This window comes from Oncorhynchus mykiss, chromosome 11 (assembly GCF_057628025.1).
Source record: "Oncorhynchus mykiss isolate SJ-2025 chromosome 11, ASM5762802v1, whole genome shotgun sequence".
Classification (NCBI taxonomy): domain Eukaryota; kingdom Metazoa; phylum Chordata; class Actinopteri; order Salmoniformes; family Salmonidae; genus Oncorhynchus; species Oncorhynchus mykiss.
The window spans coordinates 18119578-18139530 of NC_143032.1; the positions used below are offsets into that span (position 1 = coordinate 18119578).

The 19953-nt window shown below is 45.2% G+C and overlaps 2 protein-coding genes across 29 annotated transcripts in view; one reads left to right on the plus strand and one right to left on the minus strand.

Annotated features, from left to right (window-relative positions):
- The window catches only part of relch (RAB11 binding and LisH domain, coiled-coil and HEAT repeat containing), a 53139-nt gene extending 51401 nt beyond the window's left edge, over positions 1–1738 (minus strand). For all 28 annotated transcript variants that reach the window (XR_016484413.1, XR_016484412.1, XR_016484410.1 and 25 more), the window contains exon 1: positions 698–1738. Coding sequence is in view for 24 of the 28 variants with exons in the window: in XM_090189659.1 (XP_090045785.1) it covers positions 698–1160 (463 nt within the window). In the remaining 4 variants the exon portion in view is untranslated. The remainder of the gene's footprint in view (positions 1–697) is intronic.
- pign (phosphatidylinositol glycan anchor biosynthesis, class N) lies at positions 171–19058 on the plus strand. The gene is made up of 30 exons (XM_036935104.2): positions 171–448; positions 1904–1953; positions 2168–2429; positions 2532–2653; positions 3030–3128; positions 3323–3429; positions 3532–3656; positions 3912–4042; positions 4120–4239; positions 4455–4495; positions 4631–4690; positions 4949–5041; positions 5140–5195; positions 5326–5404; positions 5582–5764; positions 7138–7277; positions 7436–7535; positions 7636–7728; positions 7970–8061; positions 8168–8273; positions 8344–8452; positions 8563–8665; positions 8761–8863; positions 9254–9340; positions 9614–9669; positions 11196–11271; positions 12501–12574; positions 12696–12738; positions 13298–13350; positions 16736–19058. The coding sequence occupies exons 3-30, from the start codon at positions 2203–2205 to the stop codon at positions 16857–16859; spliced, it is 2802 nt and encodes a 933-aa protein (XP_036790999.2). The 5' UTR covers positions 171–448; positions 1904–1953; positions 2168–2202; the 3' UTR covers positions 16860–19058.
- The last annotated feature ends 895 nt before the right edge of the window (positions 19059–19953 follow it).

Here is a 19953-nt window from a genome sequence, read left to right on the forward strand (position 1 = left end):
TTTACAACCTGTAGGCCAGGGGGATGTATTATGTACTGTAGCCAACTCTTCTACCATTGTCATGCTGAATGAACAGAGAGAGGAGTCATAATACCACGTGCCACTGTGTAATACCAATGTAATGATGGTTCTAACAATGATCAAGATGCCTAAATCCACCATCCAGGCCTACAGACAGCTACAGCCAGTTAGAGAGACAGGCCTAGTTAGTGTTGGAACAGCACCATGTATAGCCATCTTTAGCAGCAGCTTACATGATTTCATGATGCAAATATCTCAATTACTACACTATAAAGAAGGTGCCAGGCATCATTTGCACATGAATGTCTGATAGGCCTTTTCAGGTCGCCATGTTATATACATGGTCACTACTATTCTGGTTGCACCTGTTCCAAGCCAGCTGGCACCTAGGCTAGGGGAGAAACTCACCACACAGCAGGTAACAAAGGTAGGTGCGCTTATTCTCCTTGATTAGTGAATAATCATGATCACGGTGAAGTTTCCACTGTTCGCGAGTTAGAGAGAAAGACGGGTGTCGTTTATTCTGTATAACCAGGCCATAACGTTAGTGTACCAGCATTGTTTCTCCATTGAATAATATACTGTCAGGGAGCTAACTAGCGCACACAGCTAGTTATATTATAATGCATTGGGTTGTTAGCTAGTAAGGTTAGCTAATAGCTAGCTAGCTACTTACTTAGCGGTCCCCCTGGTCCCAGTCCTTGTTCTTTACAAGCGGGCGGAGTGCCGGTTTGCCTCTCGAAGTTGCCCGGGTTGGAGAAATAATCACGCAACCGCGGAAGCTCCCTCCCTGATTCCAACAGTTCGGTATGAAACTCAAGGGCCGTGAGGATGTAATGATCCCGTATTAACTGAGCAGCGATCACATCTACCGAGACCCGGGTCTCTGCCAAGGCAACTGTCATAGCCGCAGCTGCGACCGATACCGAGATGCCTTCCACACTGGGGCTGGTCCGGGTGCTGGACACTAAAAGGGCCGGGGGCTCGGCGTCCGCTTGCGGAGAGAATGGGTTGTTGGACGAGGGGCCTTGCGTTCCAACGTTAGGGCTCTTTTCGATGTGAACACCGTCCTCTGCTCTCTGGTCTGCCTCATCTTCAGAATCACTCAGATTAAACGGGTTGACGTTACCCGCCGCCATTTTCCTACTATAAAGATTTGAGTAGCAAGCTAGCTAGCTAGCTTAGAATTGGACTCGTCTTCCTGGACGGATGGCTAGCTAGAAGGCTAGCTGGCTGAACCCTTCCTTCCTCGATCGACATGAAAAGGGGTGAATTCAGGGTAGCGTTTGGTTGAATGTAATTTCAACACCCGCCTTCTCCATGTAATAGCGGGATTGGATTGGATACGGGAGTTTTTAGGGAGAAACTGGGCAGGCCAGGAGCTTTGACAGCTGACAGCATTGGTTTGACAGCTAGCTAACCTTGCCGGAAAGTGATACTTTCCTCACCGTCACTAAAATAAAGCATGGATGGATGGACGGACCATTGCTATATAGTTATAACCATGTTAATCCCTAATAGCGAATATGATCTATTTCATTTATGTAGCCGACTGCGAAATCAAATGCCAGTAGTAGAACTACAATACCCACGGACCATTGCTGTAGCTCAGGTGGAACGTCATATTTACAACAAGGAAGTGGCGCTGTAACGTCCTAGTGTGGACTGATTTATTTTATAAGCTGCTTAGAAAGACAGACAGCAGGTTTTTAAGCCCGTCGCGCCGGTAGATAAGCTTGACACACTGTACTAAAGGTTGTATAAGTGTGTTTCTTAATTTAGTTCACCTGAAATTAGGGTCTGTTGATGGGTGAAGTTGGGTCGCTAGACAGCAAAAAGTGTCAGGTATGTGTTTGAATGACTTAACTCTCATTCATTCAAGATTCAAAGTAACCAATCTGCCACCGGCTTGAAACAAGAAAGTGTTCAAAGGTAAGATTTTTTATTTTGTTTAGCAGGTCTGATGTTGTTGACATGTGGGACACATTTGTGTTCTAGTGAGTGAATGCGATAGCTAGAGTATGAATGGATGGCAGCACCTTACAGACTCAGAAACATATGGCCACAACAGATTATCTGATGTATATATCTAATAGCTATTTTCTGCTCTCTCTGTTCCTCTCCATCCATTCCTCCCTCCCTCCAGAACTTCTGGGGTCTCCCCAGCCCCCAGTCTTCATCATGAGGATGATAATGTTCTTCCTGGTTGGGCTTCTGGTCCATGTCATTTTCTTCATCTCCATATTTGACATCTACTTCACATCGCCCTTGGTCCACGGCATGGCCCCCCAGGTGTCCCCCCTGCCTCCCCCTGCCTCCCGCCTGCTGCTGGTGGTTGCAGATGGACTCAGGGCAGACAGTCTCTATAAGCCTGATGCCAATGGATCCACCAGGGCTCCTTACTTAAGGTAACTGAGCTCTCTCAGATTAACTGGCTGTATGGAAGTGTGTGTGGACTCAGTGTTGTGTGTACGTATGCATTTCTCACAGTGTGTGTGTGTGTTCTGAAGGAGTGTGATGGAAGAAACAGGGAGTTGGGGTGTGTCACACACTCGTGTTCCCACCGAGTCTCGACCTGGACACGTTGCTTTGATCGCTGGCTTCTACGAAGATGTCAGCGCTGTAGCTAAAGGTCAGTGTCTGTGTGTGCCGGCATGTGTGTGTCGTGCGTGTTACTAATGGAAGTGGGCAATTCTACAGTAACAGAGTGACATTGAGACCCAGATTTTTCACTTTAAAATGTATGTATCTGCACTGTTCTTCAAGTAAATATATATATTTTTTCTGTGGAAATTGTTACAAGTAATTGTTTAAATTCGTCCTTGTGAAGAGTTATGTTTTGTTTCACTTTCCAATTATTGTTTATTGTTTTACATACCTTTTTAAAGTAAAAAATCGGAGTCTGTTACTGTGTAATTTCCCTATTGTTATATGCTGCGTTCATAATATTTTCTGTGTGTGTGTGTGTGTGTGTGTGTGTGTGTGTGTGTGTGTGCGTGTGTGTGTAGGCTGGAAGGAGAATCCAGTGGAGTTTGACTCCGTGTTCAATGAGAGCAGACACACCTGGTGTTGGGGCAGCCCTGACATCCTGCCCATGTTTGCCAAAGGTTAACAAACACATGTACAATACACAACATTTCAAATACAGGAGAAACACAGATACACCACCATGCACGTGTGTGGCTTATTAGATCAGAAATAAACAAATCCTCTTTCTTTCTCTCTCTCGACCACCCTCTCACTTTCTTTTTATCATTCTTACCATCATTTCCATCTACACTTCTTCCCCCCTCTCCTGCAGGTGCCAGTGGGGACCATGTGTACACCTACACCTACCCAGCAGAGAGAGAGGACTTTGCCTCCACCGACGCCTCCAGACTGGACACCTGGGTCTTTGATGAAGTCAAGGTACTTATGGTGATGAGAACAGGGTGTGTGTGTGTTTGTCTCAGCATGGGGGTACAGACACTGTATCTTATTTGCCTCTATCCCCCACCTCCTCTCTCTCAGTCGTTCCTCCAGTCTGCCAGGGTGAACTCCAGTCTGATGTCCAGTCTACAGAAGGATCAGAATGTCTTCTTCCTCCACCTACTGGGCATTGACACCAATGGACACGCCCACAGACCCATGTCACAGTGAGATAGAAACCCTGTACAGACCAGAAATATCACGTTCTAGATATACAGGAATATATAGAATATACAGAAACCATGTACAAACAAGAGATACATTATTCTCTGGTACCTTTTAAACAAAGGACTGCAGATTTCTATTAGTGCATATAGTGGGGTCTACACAATGGATGGCAGGAAACACAGACTCATTTAGACTACTAATGACCCTGTGTGATTTTGTCTCTTAAAAATCCCCTTTGTGTGCGTTGTGCGAAGGGAATATCTAGAGAACATACGTCTGGTTGACTCTGGGGTGAAAGAGCTGGTCTCCATGGTCGAGGACCTTTTTGACAACGATGGAAGAACAGCCTATGTGTTCACCTCTGACCACGGCATGACCAACTGGGGTAGGACTTCAGCTAGCTCAGAAAGGTGGTCACCATGGTAGTGAAGTAGTAGATAATGTATTGCTGTGTGTCTCCAGGCTCCCATGGTGCAGGCCACCCCTCTGAGACCCTGACCCCATTGTTGGTGTGGGGAGCTGGGGTTCACACTGCTCAGAGAGTCACTGAACCCCAGAAGTACTCCGATGGATACCTACAAGGTACTATAACTCCGTACTATTGGTCTGTGTGTGTTTGTCCTCCTACTCTCCTCTCTTCTTTCAACTTTTCTAGAGGGGGAAAAGGTAGGTCAGAGATTATATTATTCTGTTGTAACACTTTACTCCAACCCTCAGTTGTTCTACCGGTATATAACGGTCATAATGCTGACATAACACAATGTGTGATCTTGTGTCTGTTGGTGTTTCTCTGTCAGAATGGCAGCTGGAGGGCCTCCGCAGGGTTGATGTCAATCAGGTGAGACACCCATGTAGCCTCACCGCATCTGGCGCTGACTGATGATGTCACAACCACGTATTTCTTCTATGTGTTGAAGATAGTCCAAAAACAACAGTAATCTGTTCCCAGTCTAATGCCAGATGTGTGTTACAGGCAGACATAGCGCCACTGATGTCATCTCTTATTGGAGTGCCTATTCCTCTCAACTCTGTGGTGAGTAACACCTCATAACAGCATGTCAGTATCTTTAGAATACCATAATGAAGAGACATGTCAGTGGAAAAGCTGTTATACAGTAACCACAATCTGCACTGTGGTTCGAGAGCTGCTCTGAGATGCAAAATAAAATATATGTGCAGACGATAAGGCATCATCTCATATTCTCTATATTGAGTGTGTGTGTGATATAGGGAATTGGGTATATAGTGCGTTTATTATGCTGATAAAGTGTGTGTAATGTGTGTTGTGTAGGGTGTGTTACCACTGCAGTACCTGAACAACAGTGACCAGTTTAAAGCTGAGAGTATGTACTCTAACGCCATCCAGATACTGGAGCAGTTCAAGGTGAAATATAACATGGAGGATAATAATGTTGTTAAGATGATGACGTTATACATGACATAACCAGGTGTATTTGTTCAAATATTCACCTCTGTTTCCAGGTGAAGATGGCTCAGAAAAAGGAAACAACTTTGTCCTTTCTCTTCACTCCATACCAGTAAGTATCAACCGTAGAGGTAGAACTATTGACTGTAATGGTAATTCTCTAGTTCAACTCGTCTAAAGAGAGTGACATGACCAGTTGTGTGTAACCAGTGTGTCCTCCAATCTGTCTGTCTGTCCCTCAGGTTGCTGACAGAGTCACGCCAGGCAGAGTTTATCAACAAGGCCAGGGTTTTGATCCAGCTAGAGGAATATGAAGAAGCTGTAAGTACACTGGGTATCAAACCCCAGTTATCTGTACAACTGAAGACCGTGTGGCCCACTGAGCTAAAGGCTAAAGCCTATGTTTTTTCTTGGGTTACGTTGGTCATGATGACTGACAGATACTAGCTGCTAATATACTGCATGTTCTCTCTCCTCCCCCCACACCCTCTCTCTCAGATCTCTCTGTGCAGGTCTCTGATTGGCCATGCGTTGGAGGGTCTGTCCTACTACCACACCTATGACCGGTTCTTTCTGGGCTGTAGTGTTGTGTTGGGCTTCACAGGCTGGACCTCCTATGTGGTTCTTGTTATACTGAAGACACACGCCAGTCTCAGGAGACCACCCACACCCACTGACCAGGTGATCAAACACTCACACACACACACAGTACATGGACGCACACATGAAGGCAGGCACACACACCTCACCTCCTGTATAATTCTGCTGATACTGAATGTGTGTGTTCACAACCCTGTGTGTGTGTTGAAGGTGTCTGGTAAAACCCTGTGTGTGTGTGTGTTGAAGGTGTCTGGTAAAACCCTGTGTGTGTGTTGAAGGTGTCTGGTAAAACCCTGTGTGTGTGTGTGTTGAAAGTGTCTGGTAAAACCCTGTGTGTGTGTGTTGAAGGTGTCTGGTAAAACCCTGTGTGTGTGTGTGTGTTGAAGGTGTCTGGTAAAACCCTGTGTGTGTGTGTGTGTTGAAGGTGTCTGGTAAAACCCTGTGTGTGTGTGTTGAAGGTGTCTGGTAAAACCCTGTGTGTGTGTGTTGAAGGTGTCTGGTAAAACCCTGTGTGTGTGTGTGTGTTGAAGGTGTCTGGTAAAACCCTGTGTGTGTGTGTGTTGAAGGTGTCTGGTAAAACCCTGTGTGTGTGTGTTGAAGGTGTCTGGTAAAACCCTGTGTGTGTGTGTTGAAGGTGTCTGGTAAAACCCTGTGTGTGTGTGTGTTGAAGGTGTCTGGTAAAACCCTGTGTGTGTGTGTTGAAGGTGTCTGGTAAAACCCTGTGTGTGTGTGTGTGTTGAAGGTGTCTGGTAAAACCCTGTGTGTGTGTGTGTTGAAGGTGTCTGGTAAAACCCTGTGTGTGTGTGTTGAAGGTGTCTGGTAAAACCCTGTGTGTGTGTGTGTTGAAGGTGTCTGGTAAAACCCTGTGTGTGTGTATTGAAGGTTTCTGGTAAAACCCTGTGTGTGTGTGTGTTGAAGGTGTCTGGTAAAACCCTGTGTGTGTGTATTGAAGGTTTCTGGTAAAACCCTGTGTGTGTGTGTGTGTGTGTGTGTTGAAGGTGTCTGGTAAAACCCTGTGTGTGTATTGAAGGTGTCTGGTAAAACCCTGTGTGTGTGTTGAAGGTGTCTGGTAAAACCCTGTGTGTGTATTGAAGGTGTCTGGTAAAACCCTGTGTGTGTGTTGAAGGTGTCTGGTAAAACCCTGTGTGTGTGTGTGTGTGTGTGTGTGTGTGTGTGTGTTGAAGGTGTCTGGTAAAACCCTGTGTGTGTGTTGAAGGTGTCTGGTAAAACCCTGTGTGTGTGTGTGTGTGTGTGTGTGTGTGTGTGTGTGTGTGTGTGTGTTGAAGGTGTCTGGTAAAACCCTGTGTGTGTATTGAAGGTGTCTGGTAAAACCCTGTGTGTGTGTGTGTGTGTTGAAGATGTCTGGTAAAACCCTGTGTGTGTGTGTGTTGAAGGTGTCTGGTAAAACCCTGTGTGTGTGTGTGTGTGTGTGTGTGTGTGTGTGTGTGTTGAAGGTGTCTGGTAAAACCCTGTGGTGGATGGGTGTGGGAGCTACGCTGCTGATTGGAATGTTCCTGATAATCCAGAGAAGTCCAGTAACCTACTACATCTACTGTCTACTGCCTGTCCCTGTCTGGTACTCTGTCCTCAAAGAGTGAGTACACACACACACACACACACAGTTTGAAGTCATTTGATGAGTTGAATGGATAAAAGGGAGGTATTTTACTCATTCTATTCTATGCCACTACATTTTTCATGATCTCAAAGTGTTTATATTGATGATATCAACCATACGTGTGTGTGTTTCAGGTTTGGAACTCTAACAGATCTGGTTCGTTCGTACAGTTCACTACCACTGGGTAAATGCTTTGGCTACTTTGCCCTGGTCACATTTGGGATTGAACTTCTGGTAAGCAGCCATCATATGGTCACTATTTCACTAATGGCTCGATTCAATATAATCTGCATTTCTACTTGGAAAAAGTTGCTACTGTGTCTGTCTCCTCCAGGTGGTGAGTTTCTTCTATCGGGCCATGTTGACTGTAGGCCTGGCTGTTCTCTCTCTCTGGCCCCTCCTCTCTGGCCTCTACAGCAAGGCCAAGGTAAGACAATGAGTGGCTTGTAGTTCTTTACTAGTCTGGTCTCTAGGTCCTTCCCCTTTGAGGTGCACAAATCTGAAAGGACAGGATAGCAAGCAATATGGCAGGAGCACAAAGCACTTGTAAAATATGTTTAATTTATTTTTCTCTCTCACTCTAAATATCTTTCTCTGTCTTTCACTCTAAATATATCTCCCTTTGTCCTCTCTCTCTCTCTCTTTGTCCTCTCTCTGTCTGTCTGTAGTTTAGGTCAGTGAGCTGGGTCCTGTGTTGTTTGTTTCTGGCCACATTTCCCATGATGCCAGTTGTTGGGAGAGAAGCCAACATCCACATGGTGTAAGTATTCTAACCCCTCTGCAACATTACAGCAATGCTTCTTAGCCCTCTTTAAAAATAAAAATAGCATTATATATCTTTCTCTCTTTCTTTCCTCTCTCTGTAGTACCTGTGCAGGTGTACTCTCTCTGTTCATTTCCACCTTTTACCTCTGGTTGGCACGGAAACGGACTACACTACACCTGACTGACCGCTACCTCTTAATCTTCCAGGTAACAAATGTGTGTGTGCGTGGGTGCACGTGCCTGTGTGTGTTAATCAGTATTGTTTCTATGTGTATAGATGCTCCATGTAGCAGTGTGTGCCTATGTGCCCACCAGCACTCACTCCAGTCTGCAGCTGAAACAGGGACTGCCTCTCCTCAACCAGATGATCAGTTGGACTACACTGGGTGGGCACCAACTCTCTCTCTCTCTTTCTTTATTATAAAAGTCCTTGAAATATCTGTATGATCATCATAACCAGGCTTATAAAGATAACTGGCATCTCTCTCTCTCCCAGGTTCCTCTCTGTTTGTTCCTTTGTTGAGTTCTACTCGTCTGTTCCATCGTCTGCTCAGTATCTTCCTCTCCCTCACAGCCACCTACCTACTACTGAGTACTGGGTAAGAGATAGTCAGGCAATGCTCAACAAGTGTAAGCTTACACTGCGGTGATTAGCTGGTATCGTACCTGTACTAATTGTGCGTGTGTGTGTCAGGTCTGAGGCTCTGTTCCCGCCAGTCTTGTCCTGGCTGATGTTTGTGTGGATCAACATAGAACAGGAAGCCATGCTCTCTCAAGGTATCTCTGGGAGACAGGAGGTATAAACCATTACGCTGTTACTGTTTTCTATTGATTAATGGTTCTACTTGCAATCTACTTTAGTTGAATGTTCCTAATGCATGTTGATCTGGATAAGAGTGACTGCTGAATGACTGGAGCCATGTAAATGTATACACTTTCTATGCACTGACTCTGTGTCAAGGACCAGTCTCATGTTAATCACCTCCGACTAATACAGCTACTTCCTGGTACACACGGGAACCACTGCTAGTCCCTCCACTTGGCACAATGCCATGGTTAATCCTCTGAGCATAGAAGACAACCTTATTGGTGTAGAATGTCTGGTATAGCATTATACGATGCAGTGTTACACTGTATCAAGTCATTGTGGCTTTATTATGAAATACATTTGTGTCATTGTTTTTCAGCTGTCCACGCTTGACTTCTCTGAAAACATTGACATCACCAAGATCAGACAACTAAAGCTGGATGACATCAGAAGATCCTACTTCTTCGTATCCTTTTCCTTGGTGACACTGCTGACTGTTAATGACCTATAGGCAGCGCTAGTTTAACCCTGGTGAGAGTTGTCCCTATCTGATGTAGTTGCTGTCTGAGCTGGCTAAAGAAGAAGAACAGTGTTATTTCGTCACATTGGTTTTTAAGCACAAACCCTAACATCACTCTTGACCTTATGCAAACTAATAGCATTTTGACCGTCTCTCTCTCTCTAAACTACTGGCTATTCTGTAAAACCACTGTCTGGTTCCTTGACATTAGGCTGTCAGGTTTTCTTCATAATTACAGCCTTCTTTGGTACTGGGAACATAGCATCCATTAACAGGTATTGTATGGTGGAGACAGGGGCTCTGGACCAATATGGGTTTATTCATGAGTGCATTAGGTTGGTTTTCACATTTACATTCTTTCACTATCTGACCTCTGAAACCCTTCTTGTCTTTCTCTGGGTTCTCTTTTTCTCGACTCTACTATGTCTCTTTGTTCTTGCTTCCTCTTTCTTCTTGCACCCCCTTCTCTCGCTCTCTCTACTCTCCTTCTCCCCCCCTCCCTCCCTCCCTCCCTCCCCCCCTCCCTCCTACTCTCCTTCTCCCCCCCTCCCTCCCCCCCTCCCTCCTACTCTCCTTCTCCCCCCCTCCCTCCCCCCTCCCTCCTACTCTCTCTCTACTCTCCTTCTCCCCCCTCTCCCCCCCTCCCTCCTACTCTCTCTCCCCTCCCTCCTACTCTCTCTCTACTCTCCTTCTCCCCCCCCTCCCTCCCCCCCTCCCTCCTACTCTCTCTCTACTCTCCTTCTCCCCCCTCTCCCCCCCTCCCTCCTACTCTCTCTCCCCTCCCTCCTACTCTCTCTCTACTCTCCTTCTCCCCCCTCCCTCCTACTCTCTCTCTACTCTCCTTCTCCCCCCCCCCCCCCCCTCCTACTCTCTCTCTACTCTCCTTCTCCCCCCCTCCTACTCTCTCTCTACTCTCCTTCTCCCCCCTCCCTCCTACTCTCTCTCTACTCTCCTTCTCCCCCCTCTCCCCTCCTACTCTCTCTCCCCTCCCACCTACTCTCTCTCTACTCTCCTTCTCCCCCCTCTCTCTCGCTCCCCCCCTCCCTCCTACTCTCTCTCTGCTCTCCCTCGCTCCCCCCCTCCCTCCTACTCTCTCTCTGCTCTCCTTCTCCCCCCTCTCTCTCGCTCCCCCCTCCCTCCTATTCTCTCGCTCCCCCCTCCCTCCTACTCTCTCTCTACTCTCCTTCTCCCCCTCTCTCTCGCTCCCCCCCTCCCTCCTATTCTCTCTCTACTCTCCTTCTCCCCCCTCCCTCCTACTCTCTCTACTCTCCTTCTCCCCCCCTCCCTCCTACTCTCTCTACTCTCCTTCTCCCCCCCTCCCTCCTACTCTCTCTCTACTCTCCTTCTCCCCCCTCCCTCCTACTCTCTCTACTCTCCTTCTCCCCCCCTCCCTCCTACTCTCTCTCTACTCTCCTTCTCCCCCCTCTCTCTCGCTCCCCCCCTCCCTCCTACTCTCTCTCTGCTCTCCTTCTCCCCCCTCTCTCTCGCTACCCCCCTCCCTCCTATTCTCTCGCTCCCCCCTCCCTCCTACTCTCTCTCTACTCTCCTTCTCCCCCCTCTCTCTCGCTCCCCCCCCTCTCTCGCTCCCCCCTCCCTCCTACTCTCCTTCTCCCCCCCTCCCTCCCTCCTACTCTCTCTCTACTCTCCTTCTCCCCTCCCTCCCTCCTACTCTCTCTCTACTCTCCCCCCCTCCTACTCTCTCTCTACTCTCCCCCCCTCCTACTCTCTCTCTACTCTCCTTCTCCCCCCCCTACTCTCTCTCTACTCTCCTTCTCCGCCCCCTCCTACTCTCTCTCTGTAGTTTTGATCCAGCCTCAGTGTACTGCTTCCTCACCGTCTTCAACCCCTTTATCATGGGAGGCCTGATGATGTGGAAGGTACCACACCCCACACACAAACACACCCACACTACAATGTCATGCCATATGAAAGTACACTACCGTGTAGACTCCGGGATGCTGGCCTTCTAGGCAGAGTTGCAAAGAAAAAGCCATATCTCAGACTGGCCAATAAAAATAAAAGATTAAGATTGGCAAAAGAACATAGACATTGGACAGAGGAACTCTGCCTAGAAGGCCAGCATCCCGGAGTCACCTCTTCACTGTTGGTGTTGAGACTGTTATTTTGCGGGTACTATTTAATGAAGCTGCCAGTTGAGGACATGTGAGGCATCTGTTTCTCAAACTAGACACTCTAATGTACTTGTTCTCTTGCTCAGTTGTGCACCAGGGCCTCCCACTCCTCTTTCTATTCTGGTTAGAGCCAGTTTGCGCTGTTCTGTGAAGGGAGTAGTACACAGCATTGTATGAGATCTTCAGTTTCTTGGCAATTTCTCGCATGGAATCACCTTAATTTCTCAGAACAAGAATAGACTGACGCGTTTCAGAAGAAAGTTATTTGTTTCTGGCCATTTTGAGCCTCAACTAGTCTAAAGAAGTCCAGTTTAATTGCTTCTTTAAATCAGCACAACCATTTTCAGCTGTGCTAACATAATTACAAAAGGGTTTTCTAATGATCAATTAGCCTTTTAAAATGATAAACTTGGATTAGCTAACACAACATGCCATTGGAACACAGGAGTCATGGTTGCTGATAATGGGCCTCTGTACACCTATGTAGATATTCCATAACAAATCTGCTGTTTACAGCTACAATAGTCATTTACAACATTAACAATGTCCACACTGTATTTCTGATCAATGTGATGTTATTTTAATGGACAAAAAAAGTTTCTTTCAAAAACAAGGACCTTTCTAAGTGACCCCAAACTTTGGAACGGTAGTGTATGTTAAAAGGAAACAATACTCTACTTATAATGGTGCCAACGAGATTGTGGTTAACCATGACTATTCTAACAACAGGTGTGGGTTACATTCGTTTAGGTCTACATATCGGTCTGCATACACAATATGCCTCTATGGATTGTAGTATTGTCTTGTAGTCTCTCACTCAACTCGCTGAGTGACATTGACAGAGCAAATATACATATCGTCAACAAAACGGATCACAACTTTGCAAATAATCCACAATGTGTTGTAACCTCCCCACACTTTTACAATGGAGTCCATTGCCTAAAAGAGTGAAGATGAGACTGTTGTTGTTACAGGTGATAATCCCATTCATCATCGTTATGTGTACGTTTGAAACCATCCAGGTCTCTACACAACTTTCCTCCAGAAGGTAACAGTTAGCTTGGTACCATCATGTGAAAATCAAGTACACATACAGACATACAGTATTTTGAGAAATTAGCTCATGGGGTCATTTATTGAATTAATAATTTCTCTTCTTTTGTTTCCAGTCTGTTCCTCATTGTCCTGGTGATTTCTGACCTGATGGCTCTGGTAAGGAATGAGACCGCTATTAGCAATATGGAAGCATCTGGTAAGGAATGAGACAGCTATTAGCAATATGGAAGCCTCTGATAAGGAATGAGACAGCTATTAGAGCTATTAGCAATATGGAAGCCTCTGGTAAGGAATGAGACCGCTATTAGCAATATAGTAGCCTCTGGTAAGGAATGAGACCGCTATTAGCAACATGGAAGCCTCTGGTAAGGAATGAGACCGCTATTAGCAATATGGAAGCCTCTGGTGAGGAATGAGACCGCTATTAGCAATATGGAAGCCTCTGGTAAGGAATGAGACCGCTATTAGCAATATGGTAGCCTCTGGTAAGGAATGAGACAGCTATTAGCAATATGGTAGCCTCTGGTAAGGAATGAGACAGCTATTAGCAATATGGTAGCCTCTGGTAAGGAATGAGACAGCTATTAGCAATATGGTAGCCTCTGGTAAGGAATGAGACAGCTATTAGCAATATGGTAAGCTGTGGAAATGTCACCATATTCTCCATCACTACCTCGTTCTCCTCTCTTTCTCTCTCCATCCCTCTTTCCTCCAGCATTTCTTCTTCCTAGTGCAGGACTATGGGAGCTGGCTGGACATTGGCACCAGGTAGGTAGGACCCAGCAGAGAGAGAGGTTTTGCATGTCTTATGGCTTAATTTATAAACTGGGTGGTTTGAGTCCCGAATGCAGATTGGATGAAAGCCGTGCTATATCAGACCATATACCATGGGTTTGACAAAACATTTATTCTTAGCTGTGGTATATTCACCAAATACAGTGCATTCGGAAACCCATTGAATTTTTCAAAATTTTGTTCCGTTACAGCCTTATTCTAAAATGTATTATTGTCCCCCCCCCCCCCCTCCCCTCCCCTCAATCTACACACAATACACCATAATGACAAAGCAAAAACAGGTTTTTATATTTGTTTGCCAATTTATTAAAAATAAACAACTTTAATAAACAACTCACATTTACATAACTTTTCAGACCCTTTACTCAGTCCTTTTTGTTGAAGCACCTTTGGCAGCGATTACAGCCTCGAGTAATCTTCGGTATGACTCTACATCGGGTTCAAATCTGGGCTCTGGCTGGGCCACTCAAGGATATTCAGAGACTTGTCCCGAAGCCACTCCTGCATTGTCTTGGCTGTGTGCTTAGGGTCGTTGTCATGTTGGAAGGTGAACCTTCAGCCCAGTCCGAGGTCTTGAGCGCTCTAGAGCAGGTTTTCATCAAGGTTCTTTCTGTACTTTGCTCTGTTCATCTTTCCCTTGATCCAGTCTAGTCTCCCAGTCCCTGCCGCTGAAAAACATCCCTACAGCATGACGCTGCCACCACAATGCTTCACCGTAGGGATGGTGCCAGGTTTCCTCCAGACGTGACACTTGGCATTCAGGCCAAAGAGTTCAATCTTGGTTTCATCAGACCAGAGAATCTTGTTTCTCATGGTCAGAGTCCTTTAGGTGCCTTTTGGCAAACTCAAAGCAGGCTGTCATGTGCCTTTTACTGAAGAGTAGCTTCCCTCTGGCCACTCTACCATAAAGGCCTGATTGGTGGAGTGCTGCAGAGATGGTTGTCCCATCTCCACAGAGGAACTCTGGAGCAACCATCGGGTTCTTGGTCACCTCCCCGACCAAGGCCCTTCTCCCACGTTTCCTCAGTTTGGCCGGACGGCCAGCTCTAGGAAGTCTTGGTGGTTCCAAACGTCTTGCATTTAAGAATGATGGAGGCCACTGTGTTGTTAGGGACCTTCAATGCTGCAGAAATGCGTTGGTACCCTGCGCCTCGACACAATACTGTCTCAGAGCTCTACGGACAATTCCTTTGTTCTCATGGCTTGGTTTTTGCTCTGAATGCACGGTCAACTGCGGGACCTTATATAAGGCAGGTGTGTGCCTTTCCAAATCATGTCCAATCAATTGAATGTAGCACAGGTGGACTACAATCAAGTTGTAGAAACATCTCAAGGATGATCAATGGAAACAGGATGCATCTGAGCTCAATTGTCGAGTCTCATAGCAAAGGGTGTAAATACTTATGTAAATAAGGTATTTCTAAAAAACTGTTTTTGCTTTGTCATTATAGGGTATTGTGTGTAGATTGAGTTTTTTTTTTATTAATTCATTTTAGAAAGGCTGTAACAATGTGGAAAGAGTCAAGGGTTCTGAATACTTTCCAAATGCACTGTACCACACACCCTCGGGCCTTATTGATTAAATTAGCCCATACTGTCAGGAGGCTGGTGGGTGGAGATATAGAAGTACAGGCTCAATGTAATGAATGGAAATGTGTTTTGATACCTCTCCATTTATTCCATTTCAGCCTTTACAACAAGCCTGTTCTCCTATATCTTTGCCCACCAGCATCCACACACACTTACTTACCATATATACACTGCTCAAAAAAATAAAGGGAACACTTAAACAGCACAATGTAACTCCAAGTCAATCACACTTCTGTGAAATCAAACTGTCCACTTAGGAAGCAACACTGATTGACAATAAATTTCACATGCTTTTGTGCAAATGGAATAGACAACAGGTGGAAATTATAGGCAATTAGCAAGACACTCCCAATAAAGGAGTGGTTCTGCAGGTGGTGACCACAGACCACTTCTCAGTTCCTATGCTTCCTGGCTGATGTTTTGGTCACTTTTGAATGCTGGCGGTGCTTTCACTCTAGTGGTAGCATGAGACGGAGTCTACAACCCACACAAGTGGCTCAGGTAGTGCAGCTCATCCAGGATGGCACATCAATGCGAGCTGTGGTAAGAAGGTTTACTGTGTCTGTCAGCGTAGTGTCCAGAGAATGGAGGTGCTACCAGGAGACAGGCCAGTACATCAGGAGACGTGGAGGAGGCCGTAGGAGGGCAACAACCCAGCAGCAGGACCGCTACCTCCGCCTTTGTGCAAGGAGGAGCAGGAGGAACACTGCCAGAGCCCTGCAAAATGACCTCCAGCAGGCCACAAATGTGCATGTGTCTGCTCAAACGGTCAGAAACAGACTCCATGAGGGTGGTATGAGGGCCCGACGTCCACAGGTGGGGGTTGTGCTTACAGCCCAACACCGTGCAGGACGTTTGGCATTTGCCAGAGAACACCAAGATTAGCAAATTCGCCACTGGCGCCCTGTGCTCTTCACAGATGAAAGCAGGTTCAGACTGAGCACATGTGACAGTCTGGAGACGCCGTGGGGAACGTTCTGCTGCCTGCAACATCCTCCAGCATGACCGGTTTGGCGGTGGGTCAGTCATGGTGTGGGGTGGCATTTCTTTGGGGGGCCGCACAGCCCTACATGTGCTCGCCAAAGGTAGCCTGACTGCCATTAGGTACCGAGATGAGATCCTCAGACCCCTTGTGAGACCATATGCTAGTGCGGTTGGCCCTGGGTTCCTCCTAATGCAAGACAATGCTAGACATCATGTGGCTGGAGTGTGTCAGCAGTTCCTGCAAGAGGAAGGTATTGATGCTATGGACTGGCCCGCCCGTTCCCCAGACCTGAATACAAATGAGCACATCTGGGACATCATGTCTCGCTCCATCCACCAACGCCACGTTGCACCACAGACTGTCCAGGAGTTGACGGATGCTTTAGTCCAGGTCTGGGAGGAGATCCCTCAGGAGACCATCCGCCACCTCATCAGGAGCATGCCCAGGCATTGTAGGGAGGTCATACAGGCACGTGGAGGCCACACACACTACTGAGCCTCATTTTGACTTGTTTTAAGGACATTACATCAAAGTTGGATCAGCCTGTAGTGTGGTTTTCCACTTTAATTTTGAGTGTGACTCTAAATCCAGACCTCTATGGGTTGATACATTTGATTTCCATTGATCATTTTTGTGTGATTTTGTTGTCAGCACATTCAACTATGTAAAGAAAAAAGTATTTAATAAGAATATTTCATTCATTCAGATCTAGGATGTGTTATTATGTTAGTGTTCCTTTTATTTTTTTGAGCAGTGTAAATATCTATATCTCTCTGTTTCCAGTATCAGCCACTATGTGATTGTGATGTCCATGACCATCTTCCTGATGCTGCTCAGTCTCATGACCCACATCCTCACGTCCAGGAGAGTCTCTCTGTGGAGGACACGCAAGATGCACTTCCCCTGAACACTATCTCTCTCACTCTGTGTGTGAGTTTTTAATCATGCCTATGTATTAACATTCTCCATTAGATTTACCTGAAGTGCACAATTATGCAAAGCAAGATGCCGTAGGACTAACTTTTGATGTGCACTGGAATTGTTTTATTGTAGATGTCTACATTAAAACTGTGGCTTATCAAAGTCAAGGTAGCAAAAACATAACCACATGTAACTGATGGAGTCATTCCCGTAAAAGTTCAATTAAATGCAGTCTCAAATAGCCGCCTTCCCTTTTGAATAGCCGGGTAACGGCACACATTTCAGCAAATGAACGCTGTTTACGAGGTTACCATGAATTGCCATTAATTGTTTACAAGGTTTAATGTTTGATTTGTTAAATTTCACAAATTCAGTAAGGACTCCAAAAAAATATATATCAATCATCCATTTTTATCGACAGTAATAAGCTGGTAGCCATTGGCTGCGAAAAGCTGAGAACTGTTAGCTAACTGGCAACCACAAAAAGTCAACAACTTCGGGAGTACAGACCCCCAGAAATTGGCTGTTCGCCCCCCTCTAGTGGCAAAAGTAAGAACTGCCGAAAATACACAGTCAAAGAAGAGAATAATTGTACGTATTCTGGCAAGGATCTATGGGGGAGGAAATATAGCCATACTAAGACAAAAGAAACGTGACAATGTAAATGATAACACATTTGTGCAGGAAATGAAGACATTGATTAAAATGCTGGAAGTGATTGCTGGAATTAAACCAATAACTATGCAAATGAGGAAAATCTGTGAAATAGACACCTGGCTCAAATAGAAGCCTGTATCTAATAATCCTCTTTCTGTTTTCAGTGATTCAAGCCGATAAACTCCCAGGCTATTTTACTTTTTTATTTATTTTATTTTTAAAACTTTTTTAACGGTACATAAACAGATCAGAATTCTGAAGTCTGACAAATGTTTGTTTTTTTGAGGGGCGACATTGTCATAGAGGACCCGGTGTGCATTCATGACTACTCGTTTTCAGCCAACTTACAAGCAAATACTTTACCATCTCATGGTAAGAGTGGCTGAGTTACTAAGCGAGAGTCAGGGTAGAGAGGCACTTCAGAGGGAGAATCAGTGAATCCAATAGCGATATAAGTAGGGGAAATCTAAAGTAGATAGATTTCAGAGGCAACACTCCATAGGTGACAGAGGTCACAGGTGTCGAGGGGAACAGTCAACATGCCGGCGATCAGAGGAAGGCTCCAGGCAGGTGGAAATGATAACATAACAGCACAGTCCAAACTCCGATGTCAGTCAGCTAGCGCGATAGCACTAAACCAAGGATACAAAAGCTACAAAACTCCAGTAGGCCAAAAAGTGGACAAAACAAATGACGAAAGACGAGGTACTAAACAATTAGAGTAGGCAGGGATGATTTGAAGAAAGTCACATTCTGAATGTGCAGAATGCCCCACGAGTAATATGATAGCTGGTTTACATCACACTTCCTCGTGAATTTTGGATTATAGCTCACCACCGCCAACACTCAGCCTCTTAATAACTGTGGCAATTGTGCATTGTGGGTAGTTTCGACAATATCCGATAATAAGTTAATACATATTTAAAACCCCAAAACATAACTATTTTGGAAGTTATAGTTAACCAGATCGTAACTACAACTAAGTTTGACTACACTGTGTTGTCACTTTGTTGAGTAAAAACTGCTGCTTTCTACCCTTTAAGTCTATTTGAATATTTGAATGATTTGTATATGATAGTGACAACACTATTTTCAACTACTGTTCACCAAAAACATTATGTATAATTTAAATGAAGCCATTAAGTAATGGAACAAGAGTAATAATAATAATATGCCATTTAGAAGACGGTTTTATCCAAAGAGACTTAGTCATGCGAGCATACATTTTACATATGGGTGGTCCCAGGAATCAAACCCACTACCCTGGTGTTAAACGCCATGCTCTACCAACTGAGCTACAAAGGACCATGCTCAAGAGTAGCCTAACTAACTTAATTGAATAGTTGATAAGGGATGTATTTGTGTGTTATTGAATTGTTTCCTACTTCGATGTGTGGTAAATAGTTTTATATTCTACAGGGTTATCTATCATATTAATATTGTATTACATAAAAACAATTCAACTGGTACTATATGATGTATTACCTGGTGGATATGGATGGTGAATTAAAATGTTAATTTACTGCCAGTGCGTTGTCCTGTAGTGTTTCTACTGTACATTAATCCAGAGGCAAGACCTATTTTAACACCATCATCAACAATAGACATCTTTCAGTTAACTTCTGTTTCCTCCAAGAATGGTTGTACATGATCTTATCTTCTTTGGCACTACTACACTCAACCGCCAGTTTATTAGGTACACCCATCTAGTACCGGATCCGACCCCCTTTGCCCCCAGAACAGCCTGAATTCTTTGGGGCATTCTACAAGGTGTCAGAAATGTTCCCACGAGGACGTTGGTCCATGATGACGCAATGGCATCAGGCAGTTGCTGCAGATTGTTACTCCACTCCTCAAATGTTAGGATCCCCAGTAGCCGACGCCAATGACGACAGCTAGTCTTACTGGGGTCCGACGTATAACGGAAAATACATTACGGACAAAAGACTTTACAATTTACATACTTTTAAAAACATTAACATGTATCATGTGCATCTATCAGTTCAACATACATGTCAGTACATACACACAAGTAGGTCACAGTGGGGAGAGGTGGTGTGCTTTATTTGTTTTTTGACACCAGGTTTGCTGTTCACTTGCGCTATATAAGATGGAAGGGAGTTCCATGCACTCATGGCTCTTTAATAGTGTACATTGCCTTGAATTTGTTCTGGGGACTGTGAAAAGACCCCTGGTGGCATGTCTGGTGGGGTAAGTGTATGTGTCAGTGCTGTGTGTAAGTTGACTACACAAACAATTAGGAATTTCCAATACATTAATGTTACTTATAAAACAAGAAGAGACACAGTCATTCTTTCCTCAACTCAAAGATTGGCATGCATAGTATTTATATTAGCCCTCTGATTACAAAGAACAGGAAGACGTGCTGCTCTGTTCTGGACGAGCTGCAGCTTAACTAGGTC